We start from the raw sequence: 22,688 nt of genomic DNA, 5'->3' as shown, positions 1-22,688 counted from the left end.
AGGAGAGAAAGCAATTCTACATTTTTCTCCGTACGATTCTTGAGCAAACATATCATATCGCCACTGTTTCAGTTGTAACCCTGCACGTCTGTCTGTAATGCTCCTTTCTTGTCTCCCTGGCTTGGTGTAGTCTGTCAGACTTGGATGGCTTGACAAGGTGTTCTAGGTCCGACCAAAAGATCAGAACCAGGTGGATTAATAGAGGCCTGATACTGGATCTGCTCCAGTGGGTAGTTGCAGAAAATGGTGCGACATTAGGATTTCTGGGCAGTGGACATTAAACAGAGACCTTGCGCCTCCTTGCAGGACTCAAAAAGAGAAACACTATCCAGTGCTGTGATCTCCAGACCTTTCCTTCTCCTTCCATCAGTGAACCTCTCCATCTATCAAGCTTTCTCTCTTTTGCACGCTCTATCCCTCTTTCTGTGCCAGACTTCTCTTGCTGCAGTGTGTCTGGATTAGTGTTCCTAAGCCATGACTTACTGCTATACTGTACCTCCATGTTGATAATGCTGACTAGAGGCAGTCGTCGTTCTTTCTTTTGCATGTTCAAGAAAAGAACACAAACAAATCTTCACCTTGATCATTTGCAGTAGTTGGAGCTCAAGATTAATGTTTTTATTCCACTTTTCTGGATGTATTCTCATTTTTTTTTCACATCAATTCTTCCCCAAGTTTGTGTTTTCCTGCATATTTTGCTCTGCGTGTGTTGCTGTGTGTATTTTAAGCTCGTGGGATATTTCTGGAAGCAAACACACCGTAGTCTGAGGGCCTGTCTGTGGAGACTGGGCACACACTGCTCCTATTGTAGCATGTTTTCCTTTTCAATCTCAGTGAAGGTGCACATTCATTCATCTTTACCCAGCTTGTGCTTGAGGGACTTCTCCACTCTGGGCTTTTGCATGTTTTGAGTCCAGCTCTTCTACTTTGGTTTACAACATTTCTCATCGGTGGAGCTTCTGAGTCCCAGTCTTTGATTCGGCGGCGTGTGCCGGAGCTGCACTCCAGTTTTAGCTAAGCCATCCCTGGCTGTAGTACACTGCCTCTCACTGTTTTAAATTCCACCAGGCCACTTCTGCCGTTTGCCAGCAGCTCTGCTGGCTCATCAAGGGGACAGAGAACGCGTTATGCAAAAAGTGGGGTAATGGCTTTAAAATACATTGCTGCATCATAGACAGGCACTTGGCAAGTCTTTTGAATTATAAATAAAAGGCGTGTCAATTTTGAATTTGCTCATAGAGCGAAGGAGAAATTCCACAGTAACTAAGTAAGCCGAGGTGATGGAGCAGCAACTACCTAAGCAGATGTCATTTGTACTGTGGTATGTTGGAGCGCCAAAGTCACTGGTATCCTGTCTCATTTGTTTCATCTGTTTTCTTAAGAAGATATTTGGGACAGATGAAGTAACTGGAGCCGCCGGCCTGTCCTTTTATAGCCTTCCACTGTAGAAGATCACACAGGGTGGAGTTGTTGGGACTTCATGAACACCACTCTTCAAATATGATGTTGCTATAGTGAAAGTTAACAGATGAACATGTCCAGGAGTTGCCCTGGAGTGGCAGGCTTATACATTTAATGCCATAAAACCTGAGGTTTGCTGTCAACAGTTTGATTCCAGATCTCTGAAATGATTTTCTTTATCTCATTCTCCAGCTTTATCACTACTTTTTGGCAAGTTCCCGTGTCTTCATTCACATCTAAGCTATCTTGTAGCGGCGTCCTCAAGTGACAGGTTTTTCTGTCGTCTACAGTTAAGCTGAGCAGCCATCAGGCCTTCAAGAGATTACGTCCACGACGCGGCTAATGCACCATGTTTTATTGCCGAGTAATGCCGGCTTTGCACGGGATTTGAACCTCTAAGCTGTCTTTGAAACATGGAGATACTCTTCTATCGGCTTGTGATTTATCACCGGAGACTGTGGGGATAAGTCAAGGCCAACACTTGAACTAGAATGCTGACGGCCGGTCACACATCTGCACAGACATTGAAGTTCTTTAGCTTTTTAAATCAGAAATTGTGTCGTGTTGTGATTTAGGTGTCAGGATTCAGTTTTCTCTGTAGGTCATCAATGACGGCTTTAAAAAAAAAAAGAGGCCACCTACACATGTATTAATCAGCGCTTTATTGCCAAACATCTCACAGTAAACACTGTGCTGCTCCTCCAGAGATTCATCTCTTGTTGGAAAACATTGTCTGTGTCGTGAGCAGAAAAACATTTGTTTAACAGTCTTACAACAGATGTTTTAATTGCAAACAGCATCTGTAGCCGCTCATAATGTGACAGCAAACAAACTGCTTTTCTTGTCAATTTCCGTCCTACTGAATAATTTTTTATGGCAAATTGTCACGGCTCCATCTGTGTGTGTGTGTGTGTGTGTGTGTGTGTGTTTAAGCTCCGACATGTGTGCATTTGGCCCTGCAGACACTAGGGTAGACTACAGACTAGCTGGCCCAGGTCTTTCTGTCATTCTCTACCCAGCCAGAGGGCCTTCTGTTCCGCCATTGCGCTGGAATGCTTTCTGGGACATCCAGCTGGATCTCCAGGCTCAGGGCCCAGCTATCAGTCAGACCTGTGGCCCAGCTCCCCTTCAACAAGCTGGGCTAAGGAGAGACTCAGGATCGCCACCCCCGTCTGTTCTCAGATGGGACCTGACAACAGCCTGTAGGCTGTCAGCACATTCCTGCACAGCTGCTCTTAAATCACATATGGTATGGTTGTAGTGTTGTGTGTGTGTGTGTGTGTGTGTGTGTGTGTGTGTGTGTGTGTGTGTGTCTGGGCTGGGGCACTGGTGTGCAACTGTGTTTGACTGCGCGTGCGTGGGCACCAGTGTGCACTTGTGTGTATAAATTATTCCATCTTTGTTTTTGAGTGATGAAGTGTTTCTGTGTGTGTAAATGAGCAAACGTTAACACATGACTACTTTCCATTTCAGCAACTCTCCAGAGATGCAGCGTTTGACTCTCAACATTGTGCAGTTGCAGTGTTGAGTCTGATAAGGAAATGTTTAGCCAATTTAACCAGACTGTTGAAATGATTTGGAATCCTTACCAGGCCACTGGGGCATATCCAGTGCGTGGTGGAAAGCCGGAGTGTTTGCATAACTACTAAGCGAGCTGAAATACTTAGAATAATCTGCTGTGCTTTGTTGATGGAGTCTTTAGCGTGGAAGATCTGTGTGTGTGTGCAGGAGTGTAAGATGATGCTGACCATGTTTTCATACACGTGTGCTTATAGCTGTGCACACTGGTTTCTGTATTTGTTCAGGTAGAGCTCCCGTTGCCTCTGCGGGCCAGTGTTGAACCCCCTCTGTGTCTCTTGCTCTTTTCCTTACTGATGAGCACTGTGTGTCTTTTCAGATCCACGAACGTCTGCAGCACTATGAGGAGAGCAAACCCACTCCCGCCCTGGACAACACTGCAGCTCTCGCCCATGAAGTGAGTGGTTTGTTCTTTACAACTAACACTTTCGTCATCGATTGATCTGTTGATTATTTTCTCAATGAATAGATAAATAGTTTGGTACATAAAAGTGCAGAAAATCTGCAAAGTTGTGTTTCCCAAACCTATAATGGTGGAAGCGTGGGTACATGACGTGGGTACATACGATTGATTACTTTCAAGCTTATAGTGTAACATTTCCAGAGTGGCAGTCCTTTGAAGTAAAGGTTTTAATAATAAGAGCGATTAAACTCAGTAACATTGATTTCATGGTTTGTAAATTGTATTCTCACACATTCTCATATCTGCATTGTTCCTGTAATCTGTAATCTGTCACCCTCAGTCACATGAGGGACTTTCCTCCAGTCTTGTTGTGTTTGGAAACTCGCTTGAAATGACTTTGGAATCAAAATGGATTCTGTTTGAGCAGATTGTTTGTGATGCAGTGTAACGGCTTAGTTGTGCAGAAACGTCAGATTACACTTTTTCAGGTTATTATATTCTGGAGTGAACTCTGAACTGGGTGTGGGACAAAATCGAGTTTTTTTGTAATGACCTGTTTCATGTATTTAATGTTAAGTTTATAAGTGATGCAGATTTATAAAATGCATATTGAAGAGACAGACCATAAATCTTGTTCATCATTTGTTATTGTTAAACTGTTATATTTTATCAGATGGAGGAAAAAAGAAAACCAGCCAAATCTATTGGCCAAAAGAATCAGGATAATATATCAACCATCGGGTGCTCTGATTACAAGTGATCTTCATCAGCCAGAGGAATAAAAACACACATCGGTCAACCTCTCCTTTACACTCACCGCCCACTCAGCCACTTGCTCTCTGCCCAAAACACCCAACCATAGACCATGGATTCAAAAAGCCATCAATGCAAAGTCAGACCGATCCTTTACAGTTGACCTGAAGGTGGATGATGGGAACGCCATGACGACAAGAGGCAGACAAATTACACATGATTGAGTCCCATCATATAAACACAAGTCCTGGAAGTAAGGAGGCGTCTCATGAAATGTTTAGAGTTTCAGAGAGGAAGCACCGTGCAGCTCTTCCCCATCGCTGAACCTGTTAATTAGAAGCCATCACATAGACAGTAATAGAATCCAATCCACTGGTCCACTGATGATGGTTTTCTTCCATTGGCCCAACTGCTCTCCTCAAGCTGTGAAAGATATTTAGTATGATTTATTGCACGGACGTCCAGTATGCTGACATTTGTTACAGTGTTGTTCATCTGTGATATTTATCGCAGCCACGTGTCCACATAATTACGCAATGACACACACACACACACACACACACACACCTGTGTAAACCCAAGAACCAGCCTGGCATGGTTTGTGGAGCGGAGGAAAAGCCCTTTTACTGGTGTGTGGTTTTATTTGAAATCCCCAGCTCTGTTTATTGTAATCAAAGTGCCTCCGACTATTCCACCCCTTCTGAAGAACCCACAGCCATACATCATCCTAATTAGTACTGAGTCAAGAACGAGGGGCTGAGGTTCTCGCAGTCGTTTGGGGTGAAGCCAGCGCAGGAGAGTCCAGAGTGTCCTGAGTCTGTCATGAAAGAAAGTCCGTCTTGTGGTCTAGAGTGGTTTTCCGGACCGTGCAGGCCACAAGTGTCGGGGCAGGAGCCAGAACGTTCCATCTTGGAAGGTTTACACTCACTAATACAGATGACGGCAGTCCCAATTCTCCCCGGACCCTTAACCAAATCAGGCTGAATGAACGTTAATCACAACATTCTCTTGATTGTTCTTTTTCTTTTTTGTGGACTTGTTCTGTCTTTCTGTTAGTAGTGGAAAAGCACACGTGCCAAAAAAGATAACACTAGAATTACAATAGTAGCAGACAACATACTGTGAAAGATCACTCTTGTTTCTCTTGCCTCAGACTTCATCTGCCCTCCAAGTTTATGGCAAGAGCCCATAGACCATTAAAGAGACCCCCCAACAATCAGCTTCCATTTTCCCTCCTCCTTACAGATTTTCTCTCTCCTTCTTTTTGTCAAATTACAGACTTTCAAATTTATGCTTCCTGGTAAATGCCCCGCAAAGCGTCTCCCTGGGATTATCATGTATCGGGATAAAGCCCAGAGATGGTGTATCAAAGCGTCTCAGAGCACATTGCGATCCAGAGCCCCCCCCCCCCCCGGCCCCCCCTTCCTTCCTTGGCTCGTGAAAAAACCCGAAAATCCCCCAACCTGGAGCTTTGCACTGTATTTTGAAAGCGGATTGTTTTTCACCCGTGTCACCGCTCCAAAAGAACGCACTTGAAGTGGTGTTTGAGGACTGCGATGCAGTGAGAGAGATCTACAGTCAGATGAAATTCATTTGGGGCTAGGGTTACGGGTAATGGAGGCTTAATTTATTCCCTAACATAAAATGACACTTCAACCCTTGTCTGCCCTCGGCTGCACTGTCTAGCGCACTCAGCAGGTGACTGCCACCGCTCAAAATAACCTGATATGAATGATAATGGGCCCGGGCAATAGATGCTATATTACATGCTTATTAACATGTCAGACACACACACACGCATCTCCTTCTCTGTTCATTAAAAGTGAAATGGAGGCACTCTCTGAAGTCTCAATGTGGAATGAAAAACACCGTATAACAGTAATAAAAATAGACAAATCATGTGCCAGCTCTATGCAAGTTTAAAAACATGTCACAACAATACTTTAAACTGTCTTTCCTTGTATCCTCCTCCCTTCAAAACACCTTTTCACTTTCCTGGCAAACTTCCCAGCATCTTTATATTAACCAAACAGCTGCTGTTGCTGTGGACGACCACTGGGTGCCATTGGAGAGCACTGATCTGCAATATGTATACCATAATAGGACACACACACACACACCTCTGTTCTGAGTCACTGATATACTTATTCACATATGAATTTATGTTTGACAAAGCCCATGCTGTAAATATGCCTTTAAGTCCAACACACCATTAATCATCTACTGATATTATTAATGTATTTACACAAGGAACCCTTTCAAACATGTATTTGGATTGAAATCACTTTGAGAAATGAGGTTCCTCCCCCCGATGCTCACTCCCGTTATAATTTGATTATCTGCATGGGAAAAATTCATGCGTTCATTATTATTTCCCTTTTAGTTTTATTCTTCTAAGAGTGTGAACGCCAAGATTTGAACCATGACACATAAAGTTTATTTTATTGAAATCCATAAAAATATAATAATACGAAAATATCTTTGACCATAACTGAGTGAAATCGAATGAAAAGCACTTCCTGCAGTCAGACTGTGTGTTATTGATCAGTTAGACAACACATGAAACCAAAGTGCATTATATCCATCGGATGAAGTATTTGTTTTTTGTTAACATAAAAGGTTAACATGTTGCAATAGATTAAATAAAAGTTATTAAAAAAGTAACTTAAGAAGTCTTGAGGCCTTTCATTTTTCAAGGGTCAAGGTGGAGCTATAAACCATGACATTTAACAAATGAAATACAAATAATCCCAGAGGAGAGAAGCATCATTTTTTTGCCTCCTCCCTCACTTTCTGTGATGTCTGAGGATGGAAAATGTGATTCTAAGAGGTGAGACATGGTGGTACGAGAGCAGTGTAGTCAACAATGTCCCGTCTGCCGTCCACGCTGAGTTATGGGACGAGGTGTTTTAATAGGACACTGTGAGGGAGTGGAAATGTACTTTTCTCCATCCTTCCCTGCTGTAAACAGCATGGTGATGAGATGATGGATAAATGCAGCATCAGAGCAAGAGATGCTCCCTCACTAAAGACCTTTTCACCGCTTCTTCTCTTTCTCGCTGACCTTCACACACGTGTGAGCTCTCGTTCTCTCAGAGTCACTCTCTCTCTGACCTGGCTCTTTCAGACGCCGCTTGTTTTCTCTGTGTCTATTTAATAACGTGAAGTTAATGCAGTGATGAATGAGGGTAATGCTGGGAAACCTTGACCACTGTGACTATTCAATTTCTCTTTCTCCTATCCTGAGGGAGACAAGTGGAAATATTACAGACACTGCACACATGTACACACATAATATATAACCCTATGTATATATGTGTATATATATATATGTGTATTAGAGCAGATATAAATTTTTCTTTGTTGTGCAAAGTAAATAAACAAAAGAAAAATAGCTGTAGATGGCATCGGTATATAAGCCAATGAAACAGCAGTGTTGCCAGCCTACTGTTTTAGTCATTAGTCGTATCAGGGGCTCTTGACGATATATATATCCGCCGATACCAATATTGTGGTGATAATATCGTGCGTCCCTGAAGACAAATATTCCCCTCTGTAGGTGAACTGACACGGTGTCCTCCCTAACCTCTCTCTGACCCTCAGGTCTGCCTTTACCACTGCCTCACCTCTGTTGCCTTATTCTCACACCACCTCCACCGCCGCCGTCATTACTCACACAGCTGGAGGTTTTTCCAGCCTCTGTCATCTTCTGCTGAGGGAACATGTTTACAGGAGAACACTGTGTTTGCAGGTTTTGTTATTCACCTTATCTGCATCAGTGATGACAACAGAGGCCCCGAAATGATGCATGTGTCTTCACCATGCAGAGACTTTTAATGACTGCAATATGTGTTGGTTAAAAAGTTAACCAGCATTAAAGGTCATGGTTTAAACTCCTGAATAGTGTCCCATTGTTGTAAAATCATGTTTAGCTTTAGTGAGTAAAATATTTGTATTATATATATTTTTTTTATATCAACATTAGAAATTTCAAACATTTCCTCTTATGACACTCCCTTTATAAATACTACAAAAATGAATTAAAATAAAGAATAAAATTTAAATTCCAAAGTATGTATCACAGGTTCACGTTTCATCATGTATATAATACATAGCATCTTATTTCAAGTCAAACTGTCAGGAGAGAAATTCCGATGTAGGAACTGCAACTAATGATTATTTTAATAATGTATTCATTTATATTAATATATTTATATTAATAAATAAAAAAGTTATTCAATTTTTATGATTTCTTTGTTAAATAAAGCAAATAAATGTTTAAAAAAAAATCAGAGAGCTTTTTTTATTATAAAAAACCCCACTCAAATCAATTAACCTATTATCAAATTAGTTGGTAATTCATTTAGTAATCGTCAATGAATGACTGATTATTGGTTGCAGCCCTATTTCAGGCATTTAAAAAAAATTATTCATTTAATAAGATGAATAGTTACATGCATAAAGATCGATGTTTAAAAATATTCCAAATTAACAGAGGAGTCAAGTAACTCCTGCACATGTTACTTGATTATTTTGCACTCACTGAATTCTATTTATGATAAATAAGTATTTTCTTCTTTCATAAATGTTTCTTAATGGCAGGGAGTCACGATAGGCTGTTCACATGCCTAACATTTGTCTTTACTCTGGGTCAATGTTCAAATAAGACTTGGACACACACGCTGACACATGCAACAGCAGAAACACGGCGGTGAATGTGTGATCGCTCTCTCCTCTGACCAACATTAGTTGACTTCAACTCAACAGATCTCAGTTGAACACAAGCAGGTCTTTGTGTGGGACACTGCTCCTCTCCACATCCAGTAGCATGATCCAGCGAGACCGTCCATAAATCAGAGTGCAGACGGAGGAGTGTGGCCTGGCCTGGCCTGCAGAAGCAGACATTCATCATGAATGTAGTATTATAGCTCATTCCCCGCTGCTCACAGCTCACAGGAATTAACTCATTTCTATAGAACAATGATTTCGCTGGATACGAAATTAAATCAAACGAAATGTGGCAACAAATGAGGATTCTGGGGCCCATGACGAGGGGAGATTTTGCCTCCCACTGCAATGCACCTGATTTAGTACCTTCTCATTTCCTGTGTGATGGTCCCCTGTTGCTTTTTGGCTGCCTGAACGTACAAGTACAGCCAGTACCCTGAAGCGCACAACTGTTCTTTTAGCATCAGGTTGACTTCGATCTTACATATTCTCCTCACAGGGAGGAATAGTTCCTTGTCTTCTGGAAATAAGAGATTCAGCTGCGTAACTCAAGTCAATAGTTTAAAAAAACACACACAGGGGGAAAAGGCCAGAGTGACTTTTGCTGTCAATTGCAGATTTTCTAACATTTTCATAACCTTTATAGGCAGCTGTGGCAGTTTGATGTGTAGGGAAAAACTTGGGTGGGAAAATGTAAAAGAGCAGTGCTTTCCTAGTTTCTAATTGGTGCTTGGATTGAACAGCCCTCACACTCAGATGATCCAGGGATACTTAACAGCTCCCTTGTAAAAAGAGGGTTAGGGTTATTAATCTTAAGGGAATCTTAAATGAATAAGGTTCTTCTTTCCTCCTCTCATCTCGGGGAACCTGCTTTGTTTCTCTCTAAAATCTTTTATTGTCTTGAGCTCAATCTGTAAACTTCCACTGAATGGAATTAAACCATTATAAACCATATAAACCATTATAGATGACATTATTCTAGTACCTAATAATGTCATTTGTCTTCCAACTGAATGATAACTCAGGGGAGGAAAAAGGCAAACTTTCTCAACTTTACTTATCACAAATTCAAGTCTATTAGCTTTATATAATATAACCAGTGTATTCCATTAACTTGTGCATATACATATATTCCTGACATACCTGAGTTTTGACGTCACGGTTTGGTAAAAAGAAAAACACACCATTTATTGACCAGCTGAAATAACTAAAGTTGTAGCGAGCTTTTAGTAAAAAGGGAAAAGGAAAGGGAAGACGTCACAGAGGAGATTGGTCCAAATTCTTAATAAAGACTGCTTGAATATCAAGTGTATCCTCATTTGCACTGATTTCGCACGTACTACTCTGTTGTTGTTCAGCCATTAGATCAAGTAAAACTCTGACACAGCTAAATAAATGATAAATTATGAGGGCATTTCTTGTTTCTTGTTCAAAAAGGAAAAACACCTCTTCTTGCTTCTTCTTGGAAAACGAACTATGAAACTGAAGCTAAAAAAACACAACAGCATGAAGTATAACGTGTGCAGGTGAATGCACAGATGGAGCTACACTGTCATATTCACAAAATGTGTAAATGTGTAATTTGGTGCACGATAGAAATAGCATCTCAATACAAGTATGTGTAATAAATAGATGAATTAATCATAAAGTACTTATTTAGATATGTATATATATATATATATATATATATATATATATATATATATACCTGACAGCCCTAAATGTAAATTATAGCTTGCATTTATGAGAGACCCTCCAGAGAAGGTGGTGTTTTTTTTTTGTTTTTTTTAATTTCCTTTCCACATGTGAAATAGGCTTTCCTGATATTTAGTTTCATAAACGCATTCGTTTGAGTAATCTGTCTTCTCCTCTTTAGTTGTCGGAGGAGCTGGAAGGGAAACCGGCCAATGGAGAAATCAAAGAACTTCTCAAACTACTGGCCAAACCCCACGTCAAGGTGAGTTTGGCTCCAGATTTTTTATTTTTTTTTCTTACAGTGTAGACATTCTCTTCTTATTCTAATTTATGTATACTCTTTTCTACTTTTTGTGGACGATATCAGTGTTATCTTAAAAAAAATTGGCCTCAAGGTAGTTCTGGCATTAAAGTTATGTCATTATTAAGCTTTACTTAAAATAAATTGAAATAAATTCAGGCCAATGTTTTTTATGCATCCATACATTCATGCTTTTCAGGTTTGTCCACCAGGCCAAATCTATTGAATGTCATATGTCAGTAAGGTCTTTTTTTTTAATTTACACAACACAAACGTTCACTTTGATATAGGGATGAACTATATAATATGGTGGTCAAAGGTGAAGGTAAATGTAACCACATAAAACATGTTTTTGGCCTTGTGAACACAGATGTTTGGTCATAATTTAAATATTCAGAAAATCATTAATATGGACAAACGTTCATTATTAAGGTGACTGACAGGTTGGTGAAGGCGCACGACCCAAAGACGCTCATTTCTGTCTCCTTGGCTGCAGCTGTTGGTCTCATTAGCCAGACGCAGACAGCGATACAATAAATGTACACCTTTTTATTTTCAAACGCACAGCTCTGGTTATCCATCAAGCCCTCCAGGTGTTTCAGCCAGACAGAGCTGTCTTGATGATGGCGAGACAGAAGTAGAGTCAGACCGCCTCATTTTTAATGCACTGTCATCATGATTATTTGGACTTTGCCAGAAACGTCAGCTCAGTATGAAGTCCTCTGTCACAATGCACTCGTCTTTGCTGCATCATTTATAAATATGCCTCTCAACATCAGCAAAATGGGCAGTTACCTACATCATCAGTGATGTAATGATTGGGTTAAATAAGTGCTCCCTCTCTCCTGCTCTCCCTCTCTCTCTTGCACACATACATTCACAGATACGCAAATATGGTTGAAGTGGAAAGGCCCATTTATCCCCCACGTAAGATGGACAGAGCCCATAATTTACGTTCATTACTGCAGAGCTTACGATGTCAGTCAGGAAGATGATGAAGAAGAGGCTATTTTCCGTCTATTTCTGATCAAGCACAATATACAATACCCTCATCAATGTTCGCCATGTCTGTTGATGCCCACAACTTGGCACGGGTCACTGCCCTCTAGAGGAAGTATTGCGTAACATCCATGCCAACGTAAAAGACACTTTATGTAGGGAGTATAAATGGGCCTTAACTGAATCCGTTATATTTCACCAGCAACCAACACACGTTCCCACATCGCGATGCTGCATAACTCACACAGCTGCTTTCCTGAAGACAAATGGTCGACATTCATCACAGTCTTGCTCCCCTACTTAGTTACGTAGAGACACTGTGACCTCCTTCGTCTCTGTCAAGCCCGAAAATGAAATGCAGCAGCAAACGATCACTGCCTTTGCCGTGAAGCATGCCTGTGTCACAAATGCAGCATTTATCATCACGGTTGTTCTTACAGTCGTGGTATTTGGCGTGACAAAAACGGTCAATCCATCAAAGGACTGAGCTTGTGAAGGTCGTTTGTGTTGTGTTGTGTGATTGGTATTGATGAAGTGAGGAAGAAGAGGTGGTGGTTGGGGTCAGATGTAAACACACACACACACACACACAGACAACAGTGTCCATTGCTAAAATTCATATTTAAAGAGCCTATATTTTAAGATATTTTAAGAACTGCAGCATTTAAGTGTTTAAAATGGGTATACTGCAATACCCTAACACTTACATGATGTTCAAGCACATACCCTTTACACATACATAACTTTGCCACCATCTGATTTAGATTATTATGAACATTAAACATTAAAAAATGCTAAACTGTGTCAGTGAATTCAGAAACAATTCAGAAAGTGCAACACTGACTGACTCTTAAGTCATTATATCCATTATATATCCACCAACGTCCACGAGACCTTTTAGGCTTGGTAAAGTTTGGCTAAATCTTCGAGCAGCCCAGGCTTCAAGGTGCTCGCAGCTTCGTTATTGGGTGGGTGGTGGCGACATCAACAAATCACAGAAGTTTTACATATCCTTAATCCTTAATCAACATTTTATGACTCAATACAATACACTTCTTACTTACATTTCCATTTTCCATTTCCATTGGTAAGTGTGAGCTGGCTTTTCTTAGGATTTCTTTCCACAGTCCAAAAACATGACCCTAGGTGTGAGTGTGAGAGTGAATATGTTGGCCATGCGATGGACTGGTGACCTGTCCAGGGTGTACCCCAATGGAACTGGATATTTTATCAGCATCCTTAGCTTTTTGTGAAGATTCTGGGCCAGTTCAGATTGTGCCAGTCAATCAGTGGCTCTATGTGGTCTGAATGAAAACACTGGTCATGTTATTTTCAGGCTTCAGGTACCATTTTTTTTATTTATTTATGGATATGAAAGGATGTGAAATCCTGTAGTTTGACTATTTCAAACAAGATAAACATTGTTTCAAGACATCACAGAGCTCGGCTTTGTGACTTCTGAGCTAAGAGAAAACACATTGGTACCAAGTGGTCGCTCTGTTTTTTCTGGTTTCTCTGTTCCACGCTGTTGCGCGCCTGTCTCACCACCTCCACACACCACTCAGCCGACCTCAGCTCCAGTGCGGAATCAGGTCAGCCAAACAATTCTACAAGAAACAATGGAAAATATGTGACTACTGCTTCCTCATTGCTGGCCGTGCACCTCAGCAGATGTCATAAGCACAGAAGTAAGGTCAGGAATCTGCTCATCAAAGCAGTGCTATATAAAGTGCTGCAACAAGTCAAAAACTCTAAAAAAGACACTCGAGAGTTCAAAGAGAACAGGAGTCTGCTGAAGTTTGATAAAGGTATTTTCATATGTAGTGTTCAGAGGTGAACCTACGGTTATAGCAATGCTACTCAGTGTCATTGAGACAAATGAAATAACTTTGTTAGATTGGCGAGCTTTACGTCTGCACGTGTTCACACATTCTCTCAACTCCATGACCTCCCCTCTGTCTGTTGGTTAAAGTCCATCACCAGGTTTTGAGCATGTGAACCTTAAACCACCGAGCTAAATTCTCCTGCTGCCTTTAGTGGGAACACTGGGTCAACAATGGTCGGTTCCAGCGTCTTGGTTTGGAGAGCTTTTTGTTGTACCATACTGAGGTATGGAGGCTCTTGCCATTTACTTGTCATTGTTTCTCAAACTGGAGGCAGAACGAGGGCTTCAGAAATGAAATCTTTGTTTCTGTCTACATCTGTCCTCCAGGGCACTTGACACCGTACCAGCCAGGTCCAGTGTAAATCACTGTAAAACACAAGCAGATGGCTGTTGCCTTTGAATGGCGTCTCTGTGCGATAGTAACTGTATCACTCTTAATTACGGCTGAAATGATCCATTTCTAGGGCGGGGGATATAAAATCTTCTTGTCTTCCTTTTCTCTTCCTTTCTCTTTCTTGCAGTCGACTTTCATTCACGATTTGCACTTGAAAAAACAACTTTCAACCGTATTAGCCCCCCCTCAACAAGACTAATACTGACAGTGATGAAAGTGCCAATTATGATGGCTGGCTGTTTCTGCCAGAGTGTGTGGTGAGTGTACAGCTGCATTTGTGCTTGCAGTATGTGTTTGACTCGGGGTGGTGCATGCTGAGTTTCAAGGCTTAGAGAGGTGGGGGGGGGGGCGTCGGTGTCATATCCCAGCTGGCCTACAGCAGTGCCGCCAATGCAGGGTCCCACCCGGCTGCCCGGGGAAGGCAGTTACCTTGCACAGAACCTGCGCTGCCAGCTAAAATCGAGTGGGCTATTGACAGGGCCAGGGGGCTTTAATGAGAGGCCAAGGCCAGGAATGTACAGGCAGGTTTATTTTGTCAAGCACAGTGATCTGTTTTTCTAGGATCCCTATTATACCTAATGAACACAAACACACGGAAACCGAGAAAGGACAGGATGCCTGGAAAACAAGGGCGGTTTTGCTTCCCTTCATCTCTCTTTCCGCCTCTCACTCTCCATCAGCTTTCCTTGGAGCTGCAGGGCCGACACAAGCACAGAACTCCAAATTTGACCAGGCAGTTAATCCACCAACAGACCCACCAACTCGCATCATCCCGGGAAGAAAGCCTCTATACATACATATACTGTGTGTTGTGTCAAACATACATACCTGTGTAGTATTCCATGTCAGTGGTCACCAGCCAGGGCATGTGCCATGTGCTCTCTATTAGTGCAGAGCTGTTATTGCTACTTTCCAGAGAGTTTTCACAAGGAATTAGCTGTGGCTCTGTTACAGGTTGTTAGACACAGCCATGGGGGGAGAACGTGGCGGCAGAGAGCGCTGCCAGATTTAAGGAAGTGCCATCAGTAAGAGGACACTCAATGGTCAGGATATTAGGGCTGATGGATAGAGTTCAGAGGAAACAGCAACTGGCAGTTTAGTGGAGGAAAGGTCAAGGTTAGCGTGAGGAGGAAATATGAATACGGAGATGGAGCTGAATAACGTTTGGAATCAAAATTTTCTTTACTATGCAAGTTTAGTCCATGTTGTACTTTTTATTCAGCCTCAGATACGTTCCTCTGATTTAAGTTTTATTGTTTTTGATGGATCAGATGTGTATATAAGAAACTATACAGTCATTGAAGATGCAACATGGTCACTTGTCTTGTTTGGTCGCCTAACAGTACATAATCAAATGTTTTTCAGTTTACTGTGATATAAAACAGAGAAAAGCAGTAAAGCCTCATTTTTCTTAAGCTGGATCCCACAAATCTTTGACATTTAAGTGACATTTGTTACTTGATTTATGACTCGAACCGTTGAGTTCGGGTTGAGTTTTACTCACACAAATTGAAATCAGACAAAATGACGTTTTGAGCACCATTTCATTTTCTAGGAGGTTAATGCTGCACAGCATAAAACGATTGTCATTCTCATTCAAGGGCATCTGGCCTGCAAGGGTATATCCTACCCTGCTGTGGAGGAGGCTGATGGATGACAAGCTGACCCACAGATGCAACACAGATCGGACGCTGTGACTGACAAATGTGACTTGTATATCATTGCTATCATAGCAATCTAGCCTCCAATTTGCTGGGTTTGTTACCTGCACCGACCAGTTTTCTCCAAAGGAAGTTTTCAGAAATGTGTCGTCACCTGAAGCAGTGCCAAAAAAAACCAAAAAAAACAAGGTACAGAAAAAGAACAGGTGTTCGGAATCTGAATATTTTACAAGGCACTGAATCAAGTGCTGCCTCCATTCATTTGTTTGACCTCTGTTGTATGTTTACATGTGAGGATCAGAATGATGCATGTAACATTACTGATCTCATCACAACATCATTTATGTGTTTATATTGAGCGCTAGCCGCCATTCAGTTTGCTTTTATTGTCCTCATCTGCAAACAGTTTGGGTTTTCAGCGTTTCCAAGGGGATATTTCAAAACCATAATGAGAGTATCCCTAGATATAGTCTACACAACAAAAGTGTGTGTCTTTGTATGGTGCAGACGAAAGCCAGGAACACTTTGTTAGCTCTTTTCTGAGAAATGCACAAACTGATGCTGGGAAGATTTTGGGAAAAAAGCCATTAAAGATAAAACTGAAGAAGAGCAAACAAGAAAAAGAGAAAGGATTAATGGCGTTGGAGAGAAGTTTGGACAAGAGGACAAAGAAAATAAAATAAATTCAGGGGGAAAAGAAAAAGAAAGAGGGAAAATGTGTAATTATTTGTGTTCTGGGATTTATATTTCTTCTTTTTTTCTTTCATGTTTTGTCTCGTCTACAGGACAAGTTAAGAGTAAGAACTTTGATTAAAGTTACTATCAGTATTAGATTAAGGGTTACAAGTTGATATCTAAAGGAAGATATATTTGTTTGTTTTTTTACCAAAACCTTCTCAGTGTAGATTTAGATCTCCTGTCTCAGACTTCTCTCTGGAGCGCTAACAAGAACAGATCAGTCAGCAGGTTAGAAGAGGGATGGCAGTGGTCATTCTGCAGTAAAACAAATGATCGCTCAGTGTTGAAATGAGCTGGTCCGAGTTCTTTTGGAGGCAGCGTTACCAATACGGCGTTAGCGTAATGGTAACATTTTGAGTTTTAAACATTTTTTTTAGAAAGATTTCTGTTTTCTTGTTTTTTTTGATGTCGGAAAATGTTTCTTTGGAACATAGTTTGTGGATATTTGACCAATGAGTGTAGCTGAGGTTGGCCAATAATAAAATAAAGCAATATAATTTATATTGTTACAGTGTTTTCTCACACTTTGAGATATAACACATCACTCTACCTTAACGTCAGATTAAAACTCTGTTGCTGGACACTTTTAAAAGTCTTGAGCGACAAAAATGGACAATAAACGTCGTATTGAAACTTTCCTGTCATATATACCTGTAGAATGTTCTTATAAAGCGTGCACTGTCATCGTCTGTTGTTCATTGTCATTGATAGTCTTAATGTAGCTATTTCATCTTCAGCTGTCAATTGTATAATTGCATCAACAGCTTCATCAAATTTATCCAAAATCAAAATAAAAGAAATGTAGGACAGATATCAATACAGCGTATGGTTGGTTACCATGGAGATGACTGAAACCTTCCATTGGAGCATATATTGACAACATCATGCAACTCATTAAGTTTTGTCAAGCAACAATTATCAAAACTCTCGGCAATGAACTATAAACCAGGCTTAACTGTGACATCACCAAATTATGGCGGTGCTGACAGCTTGTTTACAGGCACAGTTTCTCACCACCATCTGTGTGGATTTCTATTTTGTTAGTTTCACATTTTATTTAGCTGTAGTCTGGGTGAAACCAACCGAGTCTTCCAGCGATTTGATTTCGCTCTGCAGACACGTCTGGCAAGGACGTCATTTTGGACAACATCCGAATCACCTTAAAAAAGGGAACCAATCACAACCCCCTGGCGTGCTAGAGGAGAAGCGCCGTCAAACAGCTTTTGTATACATCCAACATGGCGACCACTGACGAGCAGCTGTTTCCATTTGAAACCTTTTCCTCAGAGCTCCCCCAGGCAAAAGATGCCATTATTAGATTGCCATCCCTCCTAGAAAACTACAACAAGCACACTTTTCCATCACTCTGCATATGTCATCTGGATCATTGGTCTGACTGGCTGCAGGTCACCCTTTCCAGACCCTTTCCAATCTCAAATGAGATTGAGATTTGAATTTAGCAGCTAGACCTGGTCAAAATTGTGAGCTGACAATCAGTTTAAAAAATGAGAATTAGAGAGAAGCTATTTGGGGAATTAGTCAGTTCAGTTTAACACTTTCTTAAAGGGTAACTAAAACTAAACCCCCTTTGCTGAGGCTAACCCTGCCCAAGGCCTGATTTTGAAAAAAAAAAATGCCAAGAAGTAGGCTGAGAGCTGAGTGATGGAGAGGAGGAGGAGGGGATCAGTGCAGGGGGTGTGGTCTGGTACTGATTTCTGACACCAATTTGCAGCTGTCTAAAAAGAGGTGGGGAGAAAAAGTTAATTTACAGTCGTATTAATATTAATAGAAATTTTTGTTTAAACAAAAAAGTTATTTGTTGACAAACCAGAACTGCCCTTTAAAGTTGCAGACAGGACACAAGGAAAAAATAGAATAAATAAGTTGTGACAAGTACAGAAGATAAACTGTTTGTGTATCTGTGTGTAATGTGTGTGCCGGTCTGTTTGTCCGTCAGTGGATCCCAGCCGCAGAGACCCGGTTCTGTCTCCTCCACTCATCTGCTCCCAGTTAGCAACATCTTGAACACTGTACTGCAGCATGCTCCCATGTCATAAAACACACAGCTCCTCTTCTCACCATATCATTCTCTCCGTCTCTCTCCCTCTCTCTCCCTCTACTTTTTGTCTTGCACATGAGTTGGAAGATGTTTTTCTCGCCCTCCCCCTTCAACCACGGAAAAAGCAGCACGCGTCCAGCTGCATCTCGGTGCGGACATGGAGTTGTTAAATAGTTTGAAAAATGAATGTCTCAATGGCGTCATTCTTGTCTGTGTCCCGTCTCTTTTTTATGTCTGCTTGTGAACGTGTGAAATATCTGAGGCGGCTGAGAACTTCATTACTTTGAGCTTGCCGCTGTAAAGCGCGGAGCGTCACCTTGCGCTGGAAATGATTGGTACCAAAAACAGTGGCCAGAGTTCCCCCACCACCACCACCACCAGCACTACTACCACCAATTCACCTTTACTTGCAGTTCCTCATGGACATTGGTCCAGTTCGAGTCCAGGTTGCCTTTAATCAGGGAGATGTATGGAAAGGGGAGCTTGGGCCTAATGGCAATTATTGCATGCAGCTACAAATACTGGCTCTGAATGTTCTCAAATCCATCACTGGGCACTTGAGGGAGGCTCCTAATTCACAGCCATCCTCCATACAGTCTCTGCACTTCCTCTGTTCTATTAAGAAGAACGAAATGATTCATTGACCTTTTAATAGAATGTACTGCTCTACTTTGTTTTGCTAAGTCATAAGTGGTTTTGATTGATAACCCTTGCCTCTTGTTTCTTCCCCCCATCAATCCCTCTATTTCCCCCCATGCTCTAGAGTCTTCTGATGGTCCATGATATGGTTGCCCTGAAGAGTTATGACCCTGAACTACCTCCGCTGCCTGATGACCTCGACGATGATGAGGATTCAGTAAAAATCATTAGACTGGTCAAAAACAAGGAGCCTCTCGTAAGTACCTTTGTTAGTCATCTGGGGAAATCATGTATGATTTGTACACTGTGGTTTTCAGAAGATCCCAGAAGGTTCAGTTAAAGCTGAACAGTTTTCACCCAAAGTGATGTAAAGATGCAGATTTCCCAGATTGAGTCTTGAGTCTTTTGCTGCATATTGTTCCCCTTCTCTTTTCTACTATCAACTTTCAGTAAGACTACAAAGAAAAAATGACTTGAAGCAAAAAATGTCTCCAACACAAATTTATCATCAGGTTTTTCATTATTTATGGTGAATGGCTTAAAATCCTGTCGTAAAATCCTGTTATACTTCTCTGGTTCACTGATCCCTCAATTTCACAGAAACCTCGTGTATCAAAGCACTATCCACACCACAGGTCAAGCCAATACCATAAATGCTTTTGCTTTTGAGGTACTTGCTTGTGGGAATCCAACCCACAACCTTGAAGTTGTAAGCACACCAAAGCTAACCACAATTGCCCTGCTCTTGGCCATGAGTATTTTCAGCCAGTCTAGGCTTGCTGTCTGTGAACGGCTTCCTTTTCTATCCCTGGTCAGTATTGCTCTCTTATTGTAACGTGCCTCTCGTGTCCGTGCTCCTCAGACATCGTCCCAGTCTTCAAAAACCACCCGTCTGGCTAGAACCAGGGCCCTAAGTGTGCAGGAGCGACATCTTGGCTGGAATTCTCATTTTCACCGCCCCCCTCGACATCCTGGGTGTCTGCGCTGTTAGATGAATGCCATACCGTGCATTCCCTGGTCTTGTCAGCTGGTAACCACACCAAACTCAGTTTGTGCTGGTTTCAGCGACACTAAATGCTTTTATTTAAATAAATTATTTATTTGTGCCTGTATTACATGATAATCCTATTAATTCCTTTGTTGTTGCTGCTGCTGGGCTCGGTTTCTCTCTCCCTCTCTCAGTCAATCGAAACAATAGTATAAAACCTAGTTTAATGGCGTTGGGGAACAGCATGGGATCGTGAGCTGCAGCTCTTTCCCTGATTAAGTAACTGATCCTCTCAGTTATTTCACTTTTCTGAGTCCCCAAACAATTATTGTGATTTGGGTCATGATAGTTTGCCATCTTAAAAAAGTTCACCCTCATATAGAAAGTTTCGGAAACACTGATTTAGAGGATTTAAAAGGATATTTTTTATTTTATTTTTATTTATTTTATTTTATTTTATTTTTTTATTTTATTATATGTTTTATTTTTTAAAGGCAAACCCTATGTAAAACACAGCAGCAACTCCACAAAGCACATGATGCAATTAAATGGGGACCAAAAGGAATGAAAGGCTCCGTTAATTTCAATCTAAAAATGAATTTCTATGGATTTAAACAATGTTGGAAACATTTTGGTTAAAGTAAAGTAACTCAAAAAAATTAAAACATTAGTCTTATGGGTTTTTGGATGTTTTATTTCAGAAATGTCACGTTATATATTTAACTGACTTGTGGCCTGAGAAATCTCGACCGGTCATCGTTTCACTTTGTTTTGTGCCGTGGCCCCGCCCACCTTTCGATCTCTGCCGGACATGCTCTGGCCCTAGCCGCCTCTATTTTCTCTTTGTGGTTTTCACCCTGACCACCACCTTGGCTCCAGGCCGGCGCACTCCTCTCACCACGCCCTGGGGAAAGGAGAACACACCTAAGCCATTTTTGGATTTCTGCCTGTTGCATGTTCTGTGAAGCTGCTGAGCGTAATAATGTGGCTTGGAGGAATTCTCGCTCTTTCTCACAACACACATTGTCGCGGTAGCTTCCTCTCCCAAGCCTGATGTTGGAGCACGTTACCCAAAACCATAATGTGATTTACACCCGCCTCAGTCGGCTTCATCATGTAGCTGGTGTTATTCCGTTACGTGAGTTGATGCATTCTTGTCTGTGATTTGGCTCCTGTGTTAAACTTAAAGCACACATTTATGATGTGTGATAATTGCATGGTATGGGAAATGTTAATTCTATAGAATACACAGTGTTTTTGTTGTAAGATGCTTTAGTTTATAGGTTAAGGGAGGAAGCTGGTTGGCTGTTTATTCAAACTGTATCTAAAAAGAGGAAGTCTATGGGTGAACACTAGGTCAGATCTACTCCTTCATTTCTCCAAATACAGTTTACAATATGAACAGTTTTTCCAAAAAAGATTAAATCAAATAACAATAACTTTAACCTTAGAAGTAATAGTCTACATTTTTCATCCATAAAGGTACTGTATATTGATATAGCAATCAATTAAAGCAGTATTAAAACAGAAACTATACACTAACTTTTATCTATTTGCTGTGGAGTGGTTTCATTCTTAGGAAGTGTAGCTGCCCTTTCACTACCCAAAGGGCACAACTGCTGCCCATAATCTCCTGTGGCTATAATTTAGGCCTTACCATGGTGTAAACAGCAGTAAGATTTATACTGCCAGCCATGTTTTTTTCTGTTTTTTTATAGAAGAAAACAGTGAATACAATTGTGGCAGGGAGCCATCGTAGAAATATCATGTGTAATGGTTTTGTATTTGTAGTGAGTAAACAAAGACAAGGACAATTTTAATCCCTGATTAGAATAGACTTAATTTACTGTGGAGGCCTCAGAGAGGGACTCTACACTTGCATCTCCCATTAACCTATTTGTATTTCCCCTTTTGGTCACAGTCTATGACCCTTCCCTGTCTTGTGTCCACTGAATAACTGCTCATTTCCATTCCCTTTAACACCATAGTCACGGCTTTGTACCTTATATGTCCCTAATAGCCCTTTAAATGAAATGAACCCTAATGAACAGGTCAAATACTCTTGGTGACCAATAAACCAATAACAACCCACTCATTTTGCAGTGTCCTCACCCACTGCTGTGCCAAATTTCACATAATCAGCCAGAAATGCTCAAACATGACAACATAACAATGGAGTTACACACTATCCAAGTTCCTTTTAATCTGTTGTTGCTTCATGTTGTTGTGTTTTCTGTGTCACTCTCCTTCAGTTTGCCTTTGTCTCATTCTATAACCCGAGATGATGCAGTAACTGGAGTTTTAGTCAGATCATGGGTTCCTTTCCAGATGAATTGGGATTAGTTGAGTGGTGTGTGTGTGTGTTCAGTAGTTAATAAATAAATAAAATTAATTAATAAATTGCTA

General features: G+C 41.1%; 1 protein-coding gene across 4 annotated transcripts in view; it reads left to right on the top strand.

The window, feature by feature from the left end:
- mpp7a (MAGUK p55 scaffold protein 7a) overlaps positions 1–22,688 on the top strand; it is a 124,358-nt gene that overhangs the window by 51,277 nt on the left and 50,393 nt on the right. For all 4 annotated transcript variants that reach the window (XM_058629148.1, XM_058629130.1, XM_058629157.1 and 1 more), the window contains exons 4-6: positions 3,359–3,436; positions 10,800–10,880; positions 19,419–19,550. In XM_058629148.1, coding sequence (XP_058485131.1) covers positions 3,359–3,436; positions 10,800–10,880; positions 19,419–19,550 — 291 coding nt within the window. The remainder of the gene's footprint in view (positions 1–3,358; positions 3,437–10,799; positions 10,881–19,418; positions 19,551–22,688) is intronic.

This window comes from Solea solea, chromosome 1 (genome assembly GCF_958295425.1).
Source record: "Solea solea chromosome 1, fSolSol10.1, whole genome shotgun sequence".
Lineage (NCBI taxonomy): Eukaryota > Metazoa > Chordata > Actinopteri > Pleuronectiformes > Soleidae > Solea > Solea solea.
The sequence above is the reverse complement of the archived record's forward strand: the minus strand, read 5'-3'. Positions and strand labels throughout refer to the sequence as shown.